The sequence below is a fragment of the Petaurus breviceps genome, unplaced genomic scaffold (genome assembly GCF_028583685.1).
Source record: "Petaurus breviceps papuanus isolate PSGF00001 unplaced genomic scaffold, PetGlider_PUasm1.0 91041, whole genome shotgun sequence".
Classification (NCBI taxonomy): domain Eukaryota; kingdom Metazoa; phylum Chordata; class Mammalia; order Diprotodontia; family Petauridae; genus Petaurus; species Petaurus breviceps.
This window is the reverse complement of record NW_027187400.1, coordinates 36,562,920-36,587,560: the sequence shown is the minus strand read 5'-3', so window position 1 is coordinate 36,587,560 and position 24,641 is coordinate 36,562,920. Positions and strand designations below refer to the sequence as shown.

Below are 24,641 nucleotides of genomic sequence, written 5' to 3'. Positions count from 1 at the left end.
GAAGGAAGGAAGGAAGGAAGGAAGGAAGGAAGGAAGGAAGGAAGGAAGGAAGGAAGGAAGAAAGGAAGGAAGGAAGGAAGGAAAGAAGGAAAGAAGGAAGGAAGGAATAAAACCTACCCAACTTAGGGTATTGTATTATTAGCTGTGATCTCAACTCTCTACTTCCCAGAATTATGATGTACCGATCCTCCAAGACGTTGGGGATAGAAGAGACCAGCTCAGTATTACTTTTCCATCTATGCCCACTAAAAGGAAAACATCCATAAAACCACTTTGGGGCTGTATTGCTTCAAATAAGCAGGCAATGAAACTCAAGTTGATTCTAAGGGACAATGTTGCAGGTGGAAAAGCCCATCCGGCTAGCCACCTGTTTAATGCCGCTAACAGGTGTACCAAACAGCAGGCCTTCCTCTGGGAAAGAAGACAAACTAAAGCCAGCCAAAACAGACAAAGCAGCAGCTACGGGGACAGACCGGAACACAGCATCTGCTTCCTGGGCCCTGCACAACTGCCAGAGGAAGCTGGAGAAAAGGAAGAACAGGTAGGCAACATTTCTATGTGAAAACAAATGTTTGAGTTCATTAAATAACACGGCAGCTCCATTGACATGCCATCAGGCTTTCTCCTAATCTCAACTGTGTACAGATATTTATTCATGTGCTTAAATCAAATATAACCTTCATAGCGTCCGTGGAGTCTCGGCGGCAGGGCCACGTAGGGAGCTGAGCACTGTTCAAACGAGGCCGTCTTGGAATTTCCAGTCAAGGGACCTGCCTTATATTTGTACTTATTCATCAAGGCTTTATGCCTTGCCAATATCCAAAGGTTTGGAGACAGTTTATAGGATTAAGCAAAATGCAAAACTGAATAATTAGGGATCCAAAACAGATCAGAGACTCCGAAGGCAGCATATTGAGGAGCTGCTACCAGGGAGAGAGAGGGACTGATGGGAGGACTGGATGCTGCATTTGGCTGCAAGTTTTTGGGCAGCTAAGGAAAAAAACATCAAACCCACCGGGTTTCCTAATTTTCTTTTTCTGATCAAAGAAAATATGTAGAAATTTGCCTGTACAACCTTTTTCCTGAAACCAAACTGAACCAGTGACATATCACGAGAAACCTTGTCTAAGGGATGTTGGGCAATGGAGTCCACAGTGCCCTGGACTGGTTCTGCAAGACACAAGAGACATTCAAGTGGACCTCCATGGTTGAGCACGGACATCCTGCAGTGGGGAGCAGCACTAAAATAATCTGGCCCAGATACCTTGCTCTCAGATGATTTTTAACTAGGAAAATTTTCAGAAAATGTGAATGCATACTGTTAACACGTCCTATGTTCTGTCCTATGACCTTATGTATGGAGATGGGCCATGTTGCCATCGGTCTCCATTCTGACTGCAGTCGCATCTTTTAAGGATGCTGCAGAAAACAAAAAACAAACAAAAAACATTGCAGTTCTGGCTGTAAGAAAGCTTACTCCTCAGCCTGTGGTTTATACCATAGATGGGCAGAAAGATGTGGCCAAATGATAACTCTAAAGTGGGCAATAAAATCCTAAGTCTGAGCTGAAGGGTTTAAAGGGAATGGGAAAAAAATGAAAAACAGTCATGGAAAAATTCACTTTTCTGTTATTCCTTCAGAAATAAATGTACCAAAGCAGAAGATACATTTCAGTTGGATCAGAAAATTTCGGTTTCTTGCCATTATCAGCTTTCCCAGTTAAAGTGCCCAGGGCAGGATTTACATATGGTATAAGTGAAGCTGGGCTAACATGGATGTTGGATAAATAGTGATATCAAAGTAAGGGGTCAGCAAGTGATCATAGCTATTGGAAAGCAGAAAAGAGTTGACCGATACTGAATCCGTCCATTTAGGCCAGTGAGACGATGGCAAGATACCATCAAAGTCTTCTCATTTCAAATTTAATGAGCAAAGGAGGGTCTCTCCTGTTAATTCTCCCTTCACAAAGTAATCTCCTACTGCCTCTGAAATGCTGTTAAGAAGTCAAAATAACAGTAGCTGGTTTTCCGTGTCTCCTTAAGAATTACTAAGTGTAATCACATTTGAACAGCACAACAAGCTGCTGGAATAGGAACCTCAGGTATTATTATTGTTTCCATCTTACAGACAAGAAAACTGAGGCTCCAAGGGGTTGAGACCCTTGCCCACCTAACAGGCAGAGGTGGGGTGGGATTTGAACATGGCTTGATCCCAGGGATTTTCCCACTATGCTGAGCCACCTCTATGAGAAGAGCTGTTATGACCCTAATGAGAGGGTCATGTGCCGTGAAACGGCCACAGAAGTGCTTCCTCTCTACACCATCCTTGTCAGGGCGTAGCTTTGGAAGAGAAATGAGATGAGCCAAAACAAATCACTTCTCGTCATTTAAATTGGTATCCTCTCTAAGGTTTGCAAAGTGCCTTCCTAGAAATGCATGTTACCTCGGATGTAGGTAACAGAAGTATTGTTGTTACCATTTTACACACTGGGAAGTCGTCCTCGATATCTCCCATCCCCCATCTTCAATCAGTCCCCAAGGCCTGTTGATTTCACCTTTGCAGCATCTCTCCAATACTCCCCCTTCTCTCCTCAGACCCTGCCCCCACCCTGGTGCATACCCTCAACCTCTCACACCTGGACTACTGCAATAGCTGCTAGGGTGGGGGTCTGCTTGACTCAAGTCTCTCCCCACTCCAATCCATTCTCTACTCAGCCACCAAAGTGGTTTTCCTAAAGCATAGGTCCAACCATGTCACCACCCCACACACCCCCCCACTCAATAAACTCCAGTGACTCCCTATGGCCTCCAGAAACAAATACAAAATGTTTTGACATTCTGCATAACCCAGCCCCTTCCTTTCCAGTCTTCTTATACCTTACTCCCCAACACATACTCTTCAGATCCAGTGACATGATCTTGTGGTCATTCCTCAAACAAGACTCTCCATCTCCGGGCTCTGGGCATTCTCTCTGGCTGTCCCCCATGCCTGGAAAGTTCTCCCTTTTCTGCTCTGACTGCTGACCTCCCTGGCTTCTTTAAGTCCCAAGCAAAACCCTCCCTTCCACTTCCTGTACATGTCTTTCCCAATTCCACTTTAGTCAGTGCCTTCCCTCTGAGATTACCTCCAAGTTATGAGGTAGTAAAGACACGTCTACAAATATATCAATACATCCAGTGAGGTTACGTGTCCCATTCATTGTTGTTCAGCTCTAAGTGTTAGGAGGGTTCTTTCTTCTGGAGTCAAAAATCTGTTTCCTTATCATTCTTCCTTCCCCACCCCTACTCGCTTTGTCCTGTGGGGCCAACATGTACCAGTCTATTCTCTTTCCCCATGGGCCATTCCCTCAGTGAGAAGCAGCCAAGGCAAGAGGGCAGAGGATCTGAGCCCACCGGGGAAAAAGCCAAAGGAGCACCCTAGGCTTCGACAGAGAGAGCACAAGTCACCCACATGTTAAAGACTGAGACACAAGAAGGAACTATCCCCATCATCCTGACACCATGAAGGTCTAAAAATAAGGGCAAGCTGATGGAAATGGCGGGGAGTGCAGACACACTAACCCAGCATCACCACAGAGGTGCAGGATTCCTCAAACACTCCTCCTAGGTTCACACATATGCCCCACGATGCTGGTCCTCAGTTAAGCTGTCCAGTTAGCTGTCTTGGGTGCTTTCCCCTGGTCCTGATCATCTTCCCAGGGAGAAAAGACTCTCAGGAGTCCAACAGAGTATTGTTCGTGGAGAGGCTTTATCCTGTAGTCATTTCTCCATTCCTTAATGAGTTGACCCTTGCAGAGGCCATAGCCTGAGTCTCCTTCAAAGACTGGAAGACAATTCTCGTGCCCTGGCCAAGTCTTTCCCTTTCTGGGCTAAACATCCCTCATTCCTCCACATGGTGCTGCTGGGAGGGCCGACCTGAGGGCCCTCATCTCCTCAGTTATCCTTCCCAGAAGTTGCTCCAGCTTGTCAATGTCCCTTCTAAAAGTAGCCCCCTACATCTGGACATAGAAGTCTGGATGGGTCCCGTCCCATTCTGCTTGTTGCATCAGTCTAGAAGTAAAATCTGCCCGTATGCCTTCCCTCTGGCTGCCAACAGATCTCCTGTTAAGCTTCTCAGCTGAAGGGAAAACAAAAGGCTGATTCAGGCAGATCCCTTGGTTTTTGGTTTGGGACCAGACCTGTGGCTTCATCAGCTTGGTAAACTCCCTTTGAATCTGTTCTTTGGGTTTTGTTGTGGGTTTTTTTTTGTTTTGTTTTGTTTTGTTGCTTTTTGGAGAGGGGAAGGCAGGGCAATTGGGGTTGTGACTTGCCCAAGGTCATATGGCTAGTAAGTGTTAAGTGTCTGAGGCCAAATTTGAACTCAGGTCCTCCTGACTCCAGGGTCAGTGCTCTATTCACTGTGCCACCGAGCTGGCCCCACTTTTAATCTGTTCTACATCTCAGACTCTAGTGTAGTGACTTATCAAGAGTCACACAGCCCCTCTGTGTCCAAGGCAAGACTCAACCCAAGCCTTACTGACTCTGAAGCCAACTCTCTAGCCACTACATCAAGATGACTCTACTAGAAGTCTGGGGAAAAATATCAATCCAGTCAATCATCAGTTTTTTAAATTAGAGAGAGAGAGTGTGTGTGTGTGTGTGTGTGTGTGTGTGTGTGTGTGTGCGTGTGCGCGCAGCCTTAAAGCTCTCCTGTGTCAACTTGGGAAAGGAAGCTCACATATCTGGGGCTCATTTTCCTCATCTGTAAGAGATTGGACTGGCTAGGGCCCTTCCAGCTCTAAATATGTGAAAAAAGAAAACCATCCTCGCCCACCGCACTCCCTCCTTGCTCTGCTTCGCCCTGAGGACCGTCGTGGACAGCCAGGACACCTTTCATCTTTCAGGGTACGGTCCGGAGGCCTGACTGGCTGCTCCCAGTGAAAGGGCTCACTTTCAGTAACTTCCTGATGATCCGCACAGCCAGTGGGGCTCCTGGGAATTCGTGCGGGCACGTGGGCTGAAGGGCCTGCCTCACCCCTCTGCTGCTGAATGAACGTGGATGCGCCTTGGGACGCATCTGCTGGCCAGTGGCATCTCCTCTCCTCCGGCCTTGGCGCCGTAACACTCGGTTACTGATCACAGCTTCCGACAGACATCGGAGGGGAAGTCTCAGAAACTGCCAAACGATATAAAATGCAGGAGAAACGCGCTGTGGGCAGAGAGGGTGAGAGGGCCACTCTTACAAAGCCTGTCCTGAACACGCCAAGGAGCACCAAGCTTTTAGAACTGTGAAGAAACGTGATTCAGTCTATATGGGACCCATAAGTAGAAAACACCGATTTAACAAACGCAGGGATTCCAAACGCGGTGCCGCGCTCAGCTGGCTTCTGTCGGGCAGACCGACGGGGTTATGGACTGGGGGTGTGTGCCCGGTGGCAGGATGAGGCATTGGAGGGAAGACAGCACACGCAGTTAAACCGTGATAGCAAACTTCCCCGTGAATTTCCTCGCTCATTACTTTCTGACACCGCAGCGCGCTCCCTCGGATCGCCTGTGTGAGCGGAATGCTGAGAGCATGTTTGTATTGAAATTTATTTTCTGCACATTTCATAAATCTGTGAGTTTCCATTTGAATGCTTAATAAATCAGCAGAGCATTGTTTGGAGCCCAAATTGGGTGACATGTTCCCATTGAACGTATTCCCCCACTTCTGAGCACATTTAAATTGTAAATTTAAGTATAGTTCTAAACATTTACTACCCCAAAGGGAGAAGCGAGCATCTCACTCCAAGGCAGGGGGCCCTACCCCAGTGTGAGGGCGCCACCTAGCGGAGATGAGCCGCCAGCGCCAGCAGGAGGCCCGCTCCAACTACGGTCCAGCACCACTTGGTAGTGGTTCACAAGAAACTAGAAATGTGGTTCCTTTCCCTGATATCAGCGTGCCCATAATCCTTGTCTCAGGGACTCTGCTGTCCTACCAGGTGGACCCCCTTCCCTGTGTAAAGCGAGGGGGGCTCTGGTCCTGCCCTAGGCACCCAGAAGGAGGAGATGCCCACATGCCCTGGCTCCCTGCTTGCCGCTCCCAGTCATGGGGCAGACAGAGAGCCCGACACCTGCGGACGAGCCAGGTGGCCAAGCGTCCTGCGCCTTCCCATGATCCTGTGGGGACGTGGCTTAGCCCTATGCAGAAGAGCAGCAAGGTTCAGGCTGATAAGGGGCATAAGTCACTGGAAGGTCACTTGCTGTTGGCAAAGCATTTTGTTATTTTCACGGCCATTTGCTTTTCCTGGGGATGGAGAATAAAGCACTTGAAAATCGCCCCAGTGTGGTGTTCTGGGGCCTGAAGCACGGCAGACATGTTAACAGATAGATAGCCAGCAGGAGCAGCTTTCTACTTCCTGGATGCACGCATGGATGGCATTCTTGGGCAATGAGAGGCGACAGTTCGTGTGCTCCCCGGACGCCGGGGGAGGGCCAAAACCTGTGCCTGAAATCTCACTTCTGCCAGTCTTCCTGCTTACCTCAATGAAATACTGCATCCGTGATCAAGACAGGCTTCCCGGGCGCACACCGTGCTTAGTCTAAGGGCAGTATCATTCCCACTGCCCGAATTTCCTTTCTCCAGTATGCGCCCAGTAGCTCCAGGTCTGAAGGGCACCGTGATGTACCTACCCTCTTTGCAGGGAGGAAACCTCTCCATTAGTCACTTCTCTGTATGTGGAAGGGAGCCAGCGAAAGCAAATTCTCATTCTCACATAAACCTAGCAAGGGTTTCACCTTGTGGCTTCCTTCCACTGTGGCCTCTGATCCGGGGTTGAGAAAATAAGCCAATTTGTATCTACTAAAGAAACAATCGGAAGGCAGACTGTACTGGGGCCATGAGATAATGTCCCTCTCTGGGGCCGGTGAAGCGCCCTGAAGACGTTGCATGTTGTAAAACTCTACCATCATTTTACCCAAGTGTAACTGCTTCGAGTCAGCAGCAAGAGTTCCTCCTTGAAATGATGGGGAAGTACTGCACTTGCCATTAAATGAATTTGTGTAGCAAAGACTCAAGAGTGCCCTATTGTTACTGTGGGATGGTGGGATGAATGCGGAAAGACCGCCCTAGTGGACGTTCTGTTCAGGCGGCATTCTTTGCTTTCCTAGAGTAGACGGCTCACAGTCCTGATGAGCCGGCTCACGGGCCACACAGAACTACAGATGGATGGGGGACCTCATTCAACCCTTAAATTGGCAGGTAAAGGAACGGAGGACGGCAGCAGGGAAAACACTAGCCCAAGGTCACACAGATCCACTGCCATACTGAAATCTGCTGGGACGTGGCCCTTCCCTCCCTGGAGGGGCCCCTCACGTGATGTCCCTGAGCAGGCTTCCCAGATACCTTGTAAGTCGATCCGTCAGCATAGTGCAGCACCCCGTTCCCCTGTCGCTGGTCCAGAACCCAGTCTCCTTCATATTTATCGCCATTGCTAAATCACAGAAAGAGGGGAATCAGGCTGGAGGCAAGAGGCTGACCAGTTGGTCAGACAGAACGTTCTGCTGGCCCAGGCCTTTCCACCTAGGCACCTGCTGTTGGGTGGCAAATGGCTCCCTCACGAAAATGGAATCCTAGAGAAGACGAGCTGATGGGACTCACAACAAGATTTTGGCACTCTCCTTGGGAAGCGGGAGACCAGCTGACAGGGAGTGATTCAGATTGATTCCTGTGACTAGTGTTCAAGACTTTTCCACCAGCGACGGAAGCAAAAATAGATACCGCACAGATGGTTCTTTATGAAATCCTACCTTTTGCCTCGTCCCTGATTTTGGAAGGCCCACAAAAAGGAAAAGTCCCGATAACCTTGCTGTTAAGTCATTCACACGAAAGGCTGTGAATCTTCAGACAAAGGCTGGGATAGGCCTGCTCACAGCACAGGAAAGAGCAATATTTCCCTCACTGTTGGGAGGTCACCAACAGTCTTCATTTCCATCAATGCAGACTGTTTTATTCTGTTGAAAAGGTATGGTGTTGGCAAGCTCCAATAAAAGGAATGGAGAAGAATAAAAAAGAAAAGGTGGTTCCATATTTTTCAGTTGATTAGCTAGCTTTTACTGCATATAAGGATGCCACAAGCAGAATTTTGCATATGAGAATCTGCCTTAAGAATTTGTTTTAAATATGTTTAAAACATATAACATTATGCCTTGCTTCTGAAAGGAGAAAGCCTATATATTGCCAGAGAATGTCATCTTTCAAATTGCTTACAAGCTTTCCCTGTATAATCTACACAGATATTGAGTGATCTTGAGACTATTACCAAGATAGATACTCTAGGATAAGGTTGCAAGGTTTGGGGAGGGTGGGAGGAGGCAAGAGAGGTTTTTTTTTTTTAAGGTTATATGTTTTTTTTCTTATAGTGATGACTAATTTTAACAAAGAAGCAAGCAGTTTTTTAAAATGTATTTTAATGAATGTTATGGAAAAGGAGTCAAAACTATGGCTAAAAGTGGGTTTTTTTTACATATCAGCATTCTTCAAGATATATGATTCTAAACACACACAAGCTCACACACACACATGTCTAAATTCTATCAATTACAAAATATGTCTAAAGTGTTCAAAGAATCCATTAGGTATAGGGGAGTATAGGTATAGGGAAAATGCAAAAGAGGAAGCCTAGGCTTTGTGAATTTGGGCCCAGATTCGTTTCTCATCTCTTTGGACTTGACACACTATTTCATAAGGAGATGAACAATTTTCTTATGGATCATGAATCAATCAGACTTACTTGAAGATCATCTGTCCCACACCGTGCTTTTTATTTTCATGAAATGAGCCTTGGTAAATTTGTCCATTTTTATCAATGAGGGAGCCATGCCCTAAAGAAAAGAAAAAAAATTAAATTCCATACACACAACAACAAAAAAAATCATGCCTTATGGCTATGATAAAAAATCTGTTAGTTCTAGCCAAGATGGGGTTTTCGTTTTCGTTTTTGGTTTTGTTTTTTTTTTTTTTTAGCTACAGAAGAAAGCTTCACTTTACAGTAAGGACAGGGATGCTTTAGTTTTGGATGGTCCATTTAATGGGTTTTCACCCAGCACAAATCCCCAGAGAATATGGTTTCATCAAAGTTTTTTGCTGCTGTCAGGTGGTTCTGAAAAGTCCAGAAATGCCATGGGAATATTTCCATTGTCATTACTCCTTTCTGACAAAATTAAAAACTGAAGCACTGTAGGTAGTTGGATTAACTTTTAACCAAAACTATCAAAATCATGGTTTTTGGGGTGGGGTGGGGGCCTTTCGGTAACAATAACCAAAGTACCATTCTAGCACTTTGTATGAGGAGTCGGGACCTGAGTCCACTTGAGGAAATTTTATGAAGTATAGAGCCACTCTCCTACTGTACTCACTTTTCTGTCTGTAAAAAGAAGGTGCCACTGAACATTCTGTGACTTTATAATTTGAGGATTTATCTGTGATTTCTTAAATCTCAGAATCTGTAATAATTTTAGCTTGAATCAGCTGTTAAATAGCTGAAAGTTATAAAGAAACATTTGGATTTAACTTGGCATCTTTGAAAAACAGGTAATCACTTGGAGGTATAAGTTAACGGAATGGAACATGGGACTGGTCTGCAGGGGCGATGGAGGGACTACCCAATGGCTGGGATATTGGGGTCTTTGTGCACTGGAATTAGACCGCAGGGGTCAGATCACAGGACATGGGTCCTAGTGAGTTACAAGGGGAGTTTTTCTTCTTTTCTCTTCTGTGTTGGAAGATATCAACACCTATCTCCAGATGTAAATAATGAGCAAATTCAGTCAGTCAGTTACTAAACATTTATTAAGCACTTATTGTGTGCACAGTACTGTGCTGTGAAGCTGGGGATATGAAGAAAGACAGAGAGAGAGACAGAGAGACAGAGACAGAGAGAAACAGAGACAGAGAGACAGAGACAGAGACAGAGACAGAGAGAGACACAGAGAGATGGTGATATAGAAAGATATCTACATATGGAGATGTCTAGACTAGATTCACATATCCTTACCTCCCAGCTCTCAAAGAGCTAGTGTTTTAATGAAGGATATCATACGTAAATAATTAAGTGCATATAAGCTATATGCAGAGTAAACAAAAGGCAACTTGGAGTGGAAAGCATTAGCATGTGGGGAGAGTCCTGGTATAGAAGGTAGGATTTCAGCAGGGTCTTGAAGGAGACGGGAAGCTGAGGCCGAGGTGAGGAGAGAGGACATTCCAGGGGTGAGGAAAAGGTACTGCAAAGGTGGAGAAACTGAAGATGGTAGATTGTGCACAAGGAACCACTGGAGGGCCTACTCTGGGACAGCAACGAGGCTGGTACTGCTGGGAGGTAGACTGCATGAGGGAGAAACCAGGAGAAGGAGGCTGGAAAGGGAGAAAGGGGCCAAATGGTGAAGAGCTTTCAAGGTCAAGCAGAGGAGCTGGTTTTTGATCCTGGAGGTAACAGGGAGCCACTGAGGCTCATGGAGGAGGGGCAGTGAGATAGTCAGATCATGCTTTAGAAAAATCAGCTGAATGGAGGATAAACCAGAGTGGGCAGAGATAGAAGGCCAGGAGACCAGGGAGAAGGCTAATCTAATAGTCTGGGTGAGGGATGATAAGAGTGTGAACCAGGGCTGTGGTTGTCTGAGTAGAGACAGGACTAGGGAGTCAGGGTGGAATCTATACAAGAGATGCAAAGGCAGAAATGAGGATATTTAGCAACTGGTTAGCCATGTGTAGTGAGAATAAGGAACTGAGAATAACAACAACAGTAACAGAATTTATCTAGTGCGCTAAGATTTGCAAAGCATTTTACAAATATTGTCTCATTTGAGCCTCACCACAACTCTGGAAGGTAGGTACTATTATTATACCCATTTTTCAGATGAGGAAAATGAGGCTAAGGGAGCTAAGTGAGTTGCCCGAGGTCACAAAGCCAGTAAATCTCTGAGATTACATTTGAACTCAGGTCTTCCTGATGTCAAGCCCAGAGCTCTAGCCACTGTATCAGATAGATACACAATAAGGTTGTGAGTCTTGATAACTGGCTGGTTGGTGCCACCTGTGACAATTTCAGGGAAATTATGAAGAGAAGAGGACATAGGGGGAAAGAAAATGAGTTTTGTTTTGGACATTTTGAGTTAGAGACATGTATAGGACATTCAGTTCAAGAGCTCAAGATGTTCAAGTTATTGGTATTGTGGAACTGTAGCTCAGGAGAGCACCTAGAGAGAGAGAGAGAGATTTTATATATATATATATATGTGTGTGTGTATATGTATGTATGTACATACATGTATATACATATATAAAATCTGCTCTCTCTTGAAATGTGTATATATCTTTATAGATAGATATGTCTATACAGATCATCTATATATCTTGATCTATAGATCTATAGATATAGATAGCAAAATATATAGTAATATATGTGATTATATCAAGATTTATATTATATAAATAATGATATTTATCTATCTGTCTATGAATCATCTGGATAGAGATAAGAATGGAGCCCATGAGAACTGGTGAGATTCCCAGTCAAGAGAGTACAGAGAAGAAGGCCCAGCACAGAGCCTTGGGGGACTCCCACCAGTAACTAGACTGACCTGGACAAAGAACCAGCAGCAAAGACTAAGAAGGATCCGTTGGACGGATGGGAGGAGACCCAGGAGAGGGCAGTGTCATGGAAGCCTAGAGTGATAGAGTGTCCACTGCAGATGGGCGGGCCAAGAAGACTCAGAGCTAGGAAAGGCTAAAAGAAAAATAAGGGCAGCACTGGACTACTTCAGTAAAGAAAAATAAGTCATCGTTGCCTGTCAGTCAGAGACCCTTAACTGGAACCTGTATTTTTGTAAATTATTATTAAGAATGTTATTGTAGGGGCAGCTAGGTGGAACAGTGAATAGAGCACCGGCCCTGGAGTCAGGAGGACCTGAGTTCAAACTTGGCCTCAGACACTTAACACAAAAACTAGCCACATGACCTTGGGCAAGTCACTTAACCCCAATTGCCCTCTAAAAAGCAAAAAAAAAAGATTGTCATTGTTGTGACATCCAGAGTTTCTTTCAGAGTCCTTCGCAATGAACAAGCCTTCTCTCCTACATTTGGTTATGTTATATCTTCAGCCTATAACCTATCAGGAGGGGAAGTTTTGAAAGTTTTACCAGAATGTGGTCACTGGAAATTCAACAAACTGTGTAGGGCTCATTGGGGTAGGTGACTTTCAGAATAAACACAAAGGTATGGGAGGGAATAGAATATATGGACATATTGTTAACTGTTGGGAGAGAAGTTGAAAAATTGAATCTTTTTGCAAAGAATATACTTTAAAAAAAAACTTGATCTGAGCAAAGGATACTTAAGGTGACAATCAGATTTGTTTTTAAAATAAAAAGTGCTTGGATTTACAAGAGCTATGGAAGGGATGATAGGTGAAATGTCATTATAGATAGAGGACCAGCCTTGGAATCACAAAGACTTGGGTTCACATCTGCCTCACACATATGGCTATACAACTATGGGCAAGTCACTTCACTTCTCAGCATCCCAGGACACAGAGGAGTGGCCAGTCTGCATGTGTGGAGGGCTTCTCCACATCAGGAGACCCCCCCCATATTGACAAAACCCTAGGCACAAACCGAAAAATGGAAAATAAACAAAACAATGGAAAGATTCTCATACATTCATTCACCGCCTCCTATTTATCCAGAAAGTCAATATAAGCAAGCATTTGGGAGTGAGCTTATACTGTCTCTAGATGGAGGCTGAATCAGCCTAAGATCCATTCCTATGGCTTTGGCCATCACTAGAGGTGAGACTTATCCAAACTGTCTCATGGATATTGAGTTAGGAAAAGACTCCAATTCGTTTCTCTGTGTTTCCAAAGTCTGAACGTGCAAGCCATGCCTGATGAAGTTATCCAGAGACAGCTGTGACCTGACCAGATTTGGTCAAAATACTCAGAAATCTTTGGGGATGGAGGATATCAAAACGTTTACTCGAGGCTATATTTGGCAATGAGCATCTTCTAGACAACTATAAATAATGGGTAATTATGCTTAAACAAAAAAAACATACCTTCTCTCACTCCGTGGGAAAATTCCCCTTCATATTTTCCTCCATCTTTGTACTTCATTATTCCTTGCCCTTGAAGTTCACCTAAAATAAACTGCCCAGAATAGGTGTTTCCTGGAATCAGATAAAAGAGAAAGGAAAGAGGGATTTTCAGATTCATCAATGGTTTTTCTTCTGTTTTTTTTAATGTCCAGATGCTACACCAATGAGATTCCTGCCTTTAGATAAATAGTGGCCAACATTGTGCTGTTGGAATGAATCACTGATATCTTTTTTTATTATTATTATTACCTACTCTGTGTAATGAATGGGAGAACAGGGTCATTAGGTCTTTATTTTAAAATTAATGAATCATAATCCACGATCCCTGAGGTTGGGAAAACTAAAGGCCCTTAAAAAATGTTAGTTCTAAGATTCAAAGAAATGTTTCTGGTCCCTTTCATGGTTAGTGTAGGAAGTACTACAATGTTGTGTTTCCCTTAGTGTGTGCGTGTGTGTGTGTGTGTTAATTTTTCTTTTCTATTCCTGTGCCTAGAAATGTGAAGTGTGTCTATAGATGGACTACTCTCTTCCTGAAGGCATAGTATGGGTCCAAATCAGTCACAGAATACCTGATCTGCTCTGTATTTGCTAGGGAACAGAAATCAGCATCAGGATGCTCTTGTGAGAGTTTGTACCAAATTCTTTAAGAGTTTTTTTTTTTTATTAAACCCAGCAAATCCTGACAACCCTGAAAACCCATTTTATGTTAGGTTCCTAATTGTGCAGAGCTAATGTTCCTGATTATGATATAAAGCTGATGCTATTTAAGCTTTCTATTCTTTCTCCCTCACTTCCCTATAGATGAAATGTGTCTTTAATAACTTCAAAGAAAAGGGGTGGGGGGAAGAAAGAATAGTTAACTATTCTTTTGCCTTACCACAAAGTGAGTTAGGAAAATCTGATTCACCAACAGGGCTATATAACCTCTCGTATCTGAAGATAATCAGTAGAGTCTTGTTGAGCTGAATGGAATTAAACAGTATGTGAGAATCTCAACAGTCTTAGTTCATAGAGTATTGACTGAACTTCTCAAGGATTTTCACCACTGTATGCATGGGGTTCCTTGTACAATACAGGTGCTCAGATAATCTTTCATCTCAAGTTACAGATAGAAACCCTTTCTGGGCCCTTCAAAAGCTGGGGATCCACTGACAATACAGATGTTTTATGAGAATTAGAAAAAACAACACATTCCAACGAAAGCTGACCTGATGATGCCCAGTAACGCTGTCCCCTTCCTATGATCTCACCATTTACAAATTCGCCTTCATAGTAACTTCCATCCTTAAATAATAATTTTCCATGACCTAATGAAATGACAATAATAGTTCATAATTATTTAGAATTTTTAAGGTTTGCAAAGTGATTCATATATATCACTATAATTCAAATTCCAGTTTAGTAAAATATGAAAACCTTTTACCTATAATGATAAATACTCAGACTTGAAAGCTAGGAACTTGGCCGCAAGATTCATTGGTTCTTTTATCTGGGCCCACAACGCAAAGTCACCATGTGACCTTTGAAAGTCACTGGGACACAGAGCAATCTGCAGAGAACACAGCAGCCCAGATACTTCCACAATGCTAACCAAAATATTACTAAGTATTTTGATATCATTGTGTCTCAGCAAATGTGTATGATGGTGATAAAGGCATTAAAATGCAATTACTATTTAGCTTAGGATTCTTCAAGAACCTCGGGAGTCCTTCTAGAAATGCCCTCAGAATATACATTTGATAATTGTTATCTCTATTAGTATGAGGTTAAAATGAAAACCTGTTCAGTCGCCGCAGTAATATTACAGAATGAGTGAAGAAAAAATGATTTTTTTTAAAAAGTCCTTCATCCAGGTAAAGCTTTGAGAAAACAAACTGTGGTACAAGACAGTCAAATTGAAACTGAGCAGAAATGGTGATATTCTACACAATCTTGGAAAGGACACAACGTAGGTCCAGTTCATCGAAAAGAATGCCAATTACTAAACATCCTGTGAATATCTCCTATGGACTCTTGCATCCAAGTCTCTCATTTTCCAGCTTCCTGGACTACCATTTGAGGGAATGGCTACAAAGCCCAGAAATGGCGATCATTTTAGAACATTAAGACAACATTCTACAGGGTGTCCCTAAAGTCTGGACACATAGGAAATCTCATTAACTATGCATATTTTCAAGAAATGAAATGAATGAAATTTTGAACAATATTTTATTTAATTAGCAAAAATTTTAGCCGTGACAATTTCATATGGAATAAAAGCTTTCATTAGCTACTGGGGACTATTTTTTCATATTGATGAGATTAATTTAATTAATTAATGAGATTTCCTATGTGTCTCCTATGTCCTTCTATGAAGTCTCATTTATGCTAATTAAGTAAAATGTTGAAAATTTCACTTCTTGAAAATATGCATACTTAAGGAGATTTCCTATGTGTCCAGACTTTAGGGACACCCTTGTAAAAGCTTTTTTTTTTTCCCCTCATTTTTATAAGACTATGAAGCAGTTTTCATTCTCAGCTGACAATGGCTGTATCTCTTGTTCTTACCATGTTTCTTCCCATCTTTCCATTCTCCTTCGTATCGAAAGAAAGTGTTTTGGTATAGATAGTGCCCATAACCTGAAGACAGAAGAGAGACCAGATGTATTTCCATTCAGTTCATTGAGCATCTATCACATACTTAGGGTGTGCCAGGCACTGTGCCCAGGCTGGGGATCCGAAGTCCCAGAAGGGCACTTGGTCCTTGCCCTTGAGTTTACACTCTATTAATTGTATTTCCTTTCTCGACTCTGCCCCTCCCAGGGTACACAGATCGTGTCCAATCTCATCACTGTGCAGCCACTCCAGCCTTGGATACCTCCTTCTGGCAGCCTCCTTCCCCTCCCTGCTGCAGGGCTAAACTCCTCCCAAAGCTTTCCTTTGCAGAGGTCAGAGCCTGGACTTGCAGCTCACTCCACCCGCCCTCTCTATGTCTGCCTGGTTTCAGCTCTATGGAAGATGTCCCGCACCCTGGAGTCCCTTCTCCCCTTCCAGCATTCTTTAAGGTGTTGTCTTTTCCCATTTAATTGTCGGCCAAGCACATAAATGGTGCTTAGCAAATAGGTATGGAATTGAAATAAATCTCGATTCTCGTCCTACCTGCCTGCTCCCTCTCAGATCTCCTCTGGCGGTTCATATGATGTGTGGGCACACCCCCAAAGTCCTGTACTGGATCTCTTACTTTTGCCCTTTACAAGCTTTTTAGATAATGCCATCAGTTCCTACAGGTTCAATCACCATCTCTAGCCTATATCTACCAGACTCATACATTAAGCCCTACGTGCCCTAGTCTTGGGCAGCGAGGTGGCACCATGGCACACAGAGCACCCAGCCTAGGGTCAGGAAGACTTATCTTCTTGAGTTCAAATCTGGCCTCATACACTTCCCAGCTGTATGACCCTGGGCAAGTCTCTTCACCCTGTTTGCCTCTGTTTCCTCATCTGTAAAATGAGCTAGAGAAGAAAATGGCAAGTCATTCCAATGTCTTTGCCAAGAAAACCCAAAATGGGGTCAGGAGAGGTAGGGCATGACTGAACAACAAACTCAGGCAAACGTGGATAAGGTCACTTACTAGCTATAAGTTTCTGTGGTCACATTTGAATTCACAAAGTTGAGTCTTCCTAACTCCAGGCCTGAAGCCCCCTAACTTCCTCTCCCTCCCAATCTCAAATACCAGCTCCAAATCACACTGCTTCCATCCCAGTCTTCCTCTCCTCTTCTTCCCCCCAGAAACTTGGACTCCACTCTGGGCTCTTCTACCTAATGGAGCAATAAGAATTTAAGTACCTATTATGGCCTTGGATACTTCCTAGCTGTGTGACCCTGGGCAAGTCACTTAACCCTGTTTGCCTCAGTTTCCTCATCTGTAAAATGAACTGGAGAAGGAAATGGGAAACCATTACAGTATCTTTGCCAAGAAATGACCCCCAAATGGAGTCACAAAGAACTGGATATGACTGAAAAACCGAACAAGCCCTAGTCTCTCTCCTGAGCTCCACTCCCCACACTGTCACCTTTCTAGTGGACACTTCACACTGGCTGTCCCATAGGCATCTCAAATTCAATATGTCTAAAACACAATTCATTATCTTCCTCTGACCAACTCCTCTTCCCTAATCCCTGGAATCCCCTACCCCCAGTGTCCTTGACCCCCATTCTAATGAATTTTACTATATGTCTGTTTCAGCACCATCCTTCAAGTCTTCCAGCTTTGCAGACTTAGATTAGACTTTTCACCTTCCTTCACCCAATTCATATCCAGGCAGCTGTCAAATCATATTGTTTCTCCCTCCCCCAGAATCAATTACATGCAAATATTTGTCAAATTAAGTATCTGGAAGGAGGAAAGCATTGGGGGGCTGTGGCAGGAAGCTACCAAAGCTGCTTCTCTAGGGTGGGCTATCTCTGTTTTTACATTTTCAAATATTTAATGCCTTCAATGACCATATAAAAACATATTCCAAATCACTAACAATAGGAGAAGCTAAATTTCTTGTAAATTAAAACAATTCAGAGGTTCTGCCTTGTCCCTTCAATTAGAATAGGTAACAAAAATGGAAAATGATGACTTGTTAGAGGATCTGTGAGAGGACAGGCATGCTAATGCACTGTTTGTATTGCTGTGAAGTGGTCGAACAACTCTGGAAAGCAAATTAGAACTGTAGCTGAAAAGTCTCTACACTATGACTACCCATCTGACCTAGCTATACTGCTATTAAGGCATATACCCAAAGAGATGAAAGACACAATGAAAGGAATAAGATGTACAGAAATGCTTCTAGAAATACTACTGGTTATAGCAAACAACTAGAAACAAAGCTTCCCACTTCTTGGCAGGGAGGTATAGTATAGGGATAAAGGAGACATATAGCTTCAGACACAGCCAGGGTAAGATTGTTCAGTTACAGTCACCTTCCCTTGTTTGTTACAAAGGAGGGATTTGATTTCTGGAGTGGGGAGGTTTGAAAGGGAAGAGAGAGTTCATGAAAAGGATGAATAAAAGAAAGAAAAGTATAGCTCAGGCTCTAGGGCTACTTTCCAAACCCCCATTCACAGTGGCAATCTCGGTCCCCTCCGAGGGGAGCTTGCTAGATTGCCCCTCAGGATCCTAGAGGTAACTCTAAAAGGTGAGACATGGTTTTTTAGTGCTGTACCCCATGTGGATCCCTACATGAGGTTCCTATTCCTAACAGGTGTATTGTCTTGAAGGGATTAGGAATAGGACAAATTTCTTAAGCTTATGAGATCCCAACAACATGCTTCCCTCCAATGACTCTCAATTGGTGTTAATTACCCAACCACACTTGAGTAGCCTTTACGAATGGGTATTGACTAAGAGAGCATAATAAGAACTGCAGCTGGTGTCGAACTTTGCACTCAAGCTGGGGACACTCTCCCACAAGGCTACTCAGAGTCCTGGGGAGAGTGGGTTCAAACTCAGGGAAGGGGGTTTACACATGGCTTTCTTCCATTCATGATGCACTTAATGAAATGGTGTGGCTTTCTTTGGGACTCCCAATAGAGTCCTGACACTGCAAGTTTGAGTGGGAATGGAGCTCTTATTCTTGCCTCTGACTGCACAGAAAGCAGATGAAGCAGCATGACATCACTTCCAACTCAAACATTAGCTATCTTGGATTGATGTAAGTTTTGCATAGAAGGGCTGTTTTGTCTTGTAATTTTTGGTTGAATTAAGAAACATTATCCAGTTAGCAATAAAAAAAAAAAACTAATTTCCAAAGTCATTCAGTGGTTGATGACAGTGGTTCATGGTAGGCCTTCTGTTTTCAGAAAAATTTCGATCTTGGTCCTGAGCTCAAAAAAAATTGCAATGAAAGAATTTTTTCTTCTTTTCTTCTTTGGACATGATAGAATTGTACAGGGAATAAAAAAAAATAATAAAATGTCACAGTACGTATGACACCCAAAATGTTGGCAAATGATAATAGTGTCACTGTAAGTTGTAATGTGTGCACAATGTGGGGAGGTGAAGAAAGTATCACCCTGCCATCCATCCTACTGAATGTGGTCACTGTAGCATGGAAAGCAGCCACAGACAACAGGAACATGACTAAGCTCACAGTGAAATCGGAATGTCGTGTAATTTTTATGTGTCATGAAATATTCTTCTTTTGATTTTTCAACCATTTAAAATATAAAAAACATTTTTAGCTCATAGGTCATACAAAACAAATGGTAGGTTGGATTTGGCCCACAGGCTAATAAGTTTGCCAACTCCTGCTCTAGACTTCAAGAAAATGTTCAGCTTAAAAGTGTGTCATCCACACATTTTTTTCAGAGTGCTGGTTTTTAAGCATTTACCAGCTTGCATCACTGTGCCCACTTCACCCAAAAGTGTAACAGGGGCAGATCCTAGGCCTGGCACAAAGTCTCAATTCCAGAACTGAAGCCAGAGAGAGAAGTAAATCAATGAAAACATTGTTGTAAATCTAAGCTCCTCCAAAAGGAGAGAGTAACTACATAACATTTTAAAACAGAAACTCACAGGGGAAAAAAAGTGGTTTTTACACAAGAACTTCATGAATACCTAGTAGTAATGAAGAAGAGATTTAACATGAAATAACTCTGGTAAAAAGAACTGGAAGGAAAATAAATAGCTTATAAGAAAAAGTGTAAACCTTCCTCAAGAAATGGTCTCCCTGGAATCTCGAATATACCAAGCAGAACACCAATGATTGCACATGACAGCAAGAAATATTAAAACAAAATCAAAAGATTGAAAAAATAAGATACCCACTATCAAAAACTATTGACATGAAGAACATCCAAGTTAAAAAGGTAACAAGGAGAGTTGGGGGAAGAGCGGAAGAGTGGGAATAAGAGGGAGGATAATGTTGGAAAAAGAAGAGTCATAAGCAAAGTAAGCTTCCTGGTTTCAAAATGGGAATTGAAAGGGGAGAGGTCAGGAGTGGGTTGGGGAAGAGGAGAAAAGCAAAGAATTAGAATTTAATAGGGTCCCTTAGATTGTCTCATGGACAACAGGGAAATGGCTAAACAAATTGTTGGAATAATAGAATGGAAAGAGTATTCTGCCATAAGATTTGACAAATGAGACAATTTCAGAGACTCTTGGGTAGTTTGAACTGATGCAGAGAAAAACAATTTATACCTGGGTTATCAAAATAGGAAATAAAAATAACTTTGTAAGACTTAAGGACTGTAATCAATGCAATGACAAACATCCTCTCCAGAAAACCGATGATAAACCTTGTTATCCGTGCACTAAGAGGCGATGGAAATCAGATACAGAAAGAGATCTATTTTTGGACATGGCTACCATGTGGGTTCATTTTGCTTGGTTCTATTACAAGGTTTTTTTCCTTTATTCTTCCTCTTGGTTTTTAATGGGGGAGGTGGAGTGGAGGGGGGTTGGAGTTAGCAATAACGATGGCAAAAAAAAAAGAGGGTCATTGTGACATATTCATAAACAAAAGCAAAACCATTCTGAAAGTGGTATGTTCAATTTATCATAATTATGTATACTTATGATAATGTGTATATTAATTGTCACATTACAGAATATATTGTGATATAATTATTGTATATTATGTTGCATTGAAATAATATAATATATGATATTGTTATATTACATAATATTGATATAATATCAATTATAACATAATTATTATTGTATTGTAACATTATAACAACATGATTTTTAAGCAAGTGGTATGAAATGGAGAGCAATGATTTCATGCAGGATTTTCTTTTTGTGTCTTGCTATATTCATGGAAATGTTTTTCCCCCTCTTTGGTGTTTAAGTTCAGAATTTAAAAAAACAAACAAAGCCAGAACCAAACTGTATACTTTTTAAAAAGAAACAATCTACACCTAATAGAGATTTGCAACTTTATATGGAATCCTCTTTTGTCTTATCTATCCTTTGCATTTTTAAATGTTCATGTGTGTCAAGGTCATAAGGATAAAAAAAGAAAATGTGAAAAAGAAAAAAACTGAGTATAAGGCCTCCAAGGGTGGAAAGGAAGATGAGACCCAGGCCTAGCCACATTTTGTTTTGACACAACACATACTTCTTAACAAATCACCTTACAAAGTGCATTTTACTTTGGAGGGGAGGGAATAGATGAATGATTATTAACAAAAAAAGTCTTTTTTTGTCCTTTGGTTTTTGACAATATGATACTAATATTTATCACTGTATCTGACAGAGTTTGGTAGGGTTTTTTTTTTCTGACTTAATATTGTTCATAGACTCCTAAAATGGATGACACTGCCCCCTGGAGGGGCACTGGAATGATGTGGGGCTATAGTAGCCTTGGGTGCAGTTCGAGGGGTACTGAATAAAAATATGGGGGTGGTGGAAGCTGTAACACCAATGTGATATGAGATATTTTAAAGATCGAATGGCACAGTGTAAAAAGTGCTCTATTTATTCAGAACTGAGCCTTATTCAGGAAACCAAAGCATTTACAATGCATAACAACGTATTACCAAGGTGGCCATGAAGTATATAACGTAACACTCAGTATGTAACATGGCACACAGTATATATCATCACATTCATTATATCTTATACAATCAGGGGATCCCAGGCCAGGGTCTTCCCTAGTACAACATATCCCCAGGGGTAGCAGAAAATACAACACATTCCACCCCTAGGTCAAAATAGATTACAATCCCTTCAATCAAACAGAATGTCCAAATCCTAAAAGTCTCCTTGGGAGTGTGTCCTTTCCACTCTGCCATTGCAGGCTTCCCACCTGGCACTCTCAGATGAGCCAGAGTCCAAGTCCTAACACTGCTCTAGCATCCAGCTTCCAAGTTCTGAGTCTCTGGGGGTTATGCCACCTCCCCACTCCCACCATAGACAACTCCACCCCGTGAGTCCCAAACCATCTCTTGGGAGCATGTCAGGAAGGCACTCTCACTGTTCCTGCCTTGCTGCAAAGCCTCCATCTGAACTCAGGGCCAAGTCCTGGGGTTCCCCCTCTCTTGCAGGTCCATGGGCTGACAGCTCCTGGCTCCTGCCTGGGTTCACAAGCAGCCAGCTCTCCCCTCTTGCTCCATGTCTCAGCTCATGGGGAAGGGACTGCTTCACTCCAAGCTCTCCCTGCTCCTGCCTGAGTCTAGGCACAGTAGGTCCAGGGGTTCCTGCCCCCAGCTTCTGGCTCTGGGAAAACAAAGCTTAACAGGGCAACAACAACATTTACACACATTGCCAAGCCCCATCTCATTTCATTTGCAAAGCCCAGAGGCTCCATGATAAATTCACTTTCACAACTGAGAGGCTCCTTCAGTGAGTCTCTGCTGTTGCTGGTGTGCCCACCACCACTAGTCTTCTCAATGCTCATTTTCTTCTTCATCTCCATCTTCTCTCTTCATGTGCCATTTCCTTCTTCTCTTTTTCTTCTTCACACTCACCCTCTCAATGCTCCCTCTCTCTCTCTCTCTCTCTCTCTCTCTCTCTCTCTCTCTCTCTCTCTCTCTCTCTCTCTCTCTCTCTCTATATATATATATATATATATATATATATATATATATATATATGTGCAGTTTTTCTTGGCACCTGATTGGCTCAGTGCCTAAAGGTATGAAAGCTCTCATGCTTCAGCACCTAATGTGCTACAGCTGTGGATTACCAGGGTTCAAAGGAGATTAATCCTTCAGATGTTCACAATTTAGCATAAGCCTGGGAAACTGAACTCCAAAAGAAAAGCAACAAAAATCCCACCTTGCTTGTCCTCACAGAAGCATAAGGAAAGAAGAGAAGAGGATTTTGAAAAACCATTTGTATATGCTTCATCTTTTGTGTAACAGCTAAAGTTGTAGTGATTACATTATTTCCCAAAATGCAAGTTATAACCCATCAGTGGTCAAGTCGCTGACAGGTCTTAACAAGCAAGTTTTGGCAGGTGAACTTGTCGAACATTGTCAGGAAGCCCAGCATGCATCAGCAGGAATATGTTTGTGCAATGACTTGTTTACAATATGATACTATACGTTTACATGACATAATATTGCATCATCAAAATTTCAGTTCAGGAAAACCTCCCACAAATTTACAATGAATTATTAAATTTAAGGTGCTTTTTTTTTTTTTTTTGCTTTTTGGAGGGCAGGGCAATTGGGGTTAAGTGACTTGCCCAAGGTCACACAGCTAGTAAGTGTTAAGTGTCTGAGGCCAAATTTGAACTCAGGTCCTCCTGACTCCAGGGCCGGTGGCTCCATCACCTGGCCTCCCCCAACCTTGTGAATTTTGAAAGGTTAGATTTGAGGACTTTGGAACAGCAATGTTTCCATTGGAAGCAGAGGACACACTATTAGACCTATTGAGAAAGGGCAGCTTCAGATTCTACTGGCAATCCAGGAGAAAGCCACACCGTGTGGATGGGAAGCTTTGTAAGTGTACCACGAAGGGAAGAAAAGGACTTCCAGGAGCCATGAGTTACTCCTGCTCTGAATCTGAGCCCACTCTCCCCAGGACTCTTTTGTGGGAGAGAGTGTCCCCAGCTTGAGTGCAATGTTTAACACTGGCTTCAGTTATTATGCTCCCTTAGTCAACACCCGTTCCTAAAGGCGAATTAAGGCAGGCTGGCTAACTGACATAAACTGATAAGTCATTGCTAGGCAGCAAGCTCTGATTAAGCACACTCTCTGCTGCCCTCACAGTCTAATTGGGGAGGCGGCTAGGTAGCTTAAGCACACACACAACACAGAGAAGGTAATCCTGGAGGGTAGGCACTAGCAGCTGGGCAAGGGGGGGAGAGACTGGTAAAAGGATCCTGCACAAAGAGGGATTTGTTTCATCTTGAAGGGGGAGGGGGGCAGTTTCAAGCATGCAGAGGACAGTCAGGGCAGAGATGCTGAGCGGAGAGATGGAACACCACCAGAAAATGGGCCGGTGTCACTGGATCACTGAGTTTGAGGAGTGAAGTAACGCAGAAGAAACTGGAAACTTAGGAAGGGTCCACGTGGAGAACTGTTCTCTACGTCCCAAGGAGGACTTTATATTTGAGGGGTCTGGGGGCTAAAGGGGTAGGGCTTGGGGGCTCTGAAGGAGGGATCTGGGGGCTACAGCGGTAAGGTTTGGGGGCTCTGAGAGAGGTGGCTGGGGACCATGAAGGGGAGGGATCTGGAGGCCATGGGGGAGGGGTCTCGGGTCACAATTTGTCTGCCTGTCCGTCCGTCAGGCCCAAATCCACCCTTCCTCCGCCGGGATCCCAGGGGCCTCCCCCACACAGCCGTTACCGTCCCGCACCATCCTCCGAATCGAGCCCTGGTAAGGCGAGCGGGAATCTTCAGGCACCTTGCCCTCCGAGTCCATCTTGACGGCTACAGTTTGCCTTAGCAACCGCAGCCCTTCTTCTATTGGGCATCTGGTTGCTAGGGGCGTGGCTTACGCCTCCATCTCGGGCTATGACCTCGAAGAAGAGGCGGGGAGGTGGGAGTGGGGTTCGGAGGGAGAGGAGGAGAGAAGAAAAAAACCCAATCTCCCAGCCAGCGCAGTGCGCCTGTGC

General features: G+C 43.4%; 1 protein-coding gene across 1 annotated transcript in view; it reads right to left on the bottom strand.

Annotated features, from left to right (window-relative positions):
• Positions 1 to 24,626, bottom strand: part of MORN1 (MORN repeat containing 1) — a 49,856-nt gene extending 25,230 nt beyond the window's left edge. Inside the window, exons 1-6 of the mRNA XM_069078368.1 lie at positions 24,373 to 24,626; positions 15,652 to 15,723; positions 14,313 to 14,411; positions 13,066 to 13,176; positions 8,750 to 8,840; positions 7,363 to 7,450 (exon numbers count right to left, since the gene is read on the bottom strand). Of these exons, the coding sequence (XP_068934469.1) occupies positions 7,363 to 7,450; positions 8,750 to 8,840; positions 13,066 to 13,176; positions 14,313 to 14,411; positions 15,652 to 15,723; positions 24,373 to 24,448 (537 nt within the window). The 5' untranslated portion in view covers positions 24,449 to 24,626. The remainder of the gene's footprint in view (positions 1 to 7,362; positions 7,451 to 8,749; positions 8,841 to 13,065; positions 13,177 to 14,312; positions 14,412 to 15,651; positions 15,724 to 24,372) is intronic.
• Positions 24,627 to 24,641: the final 15 nt, after the last annotated feature.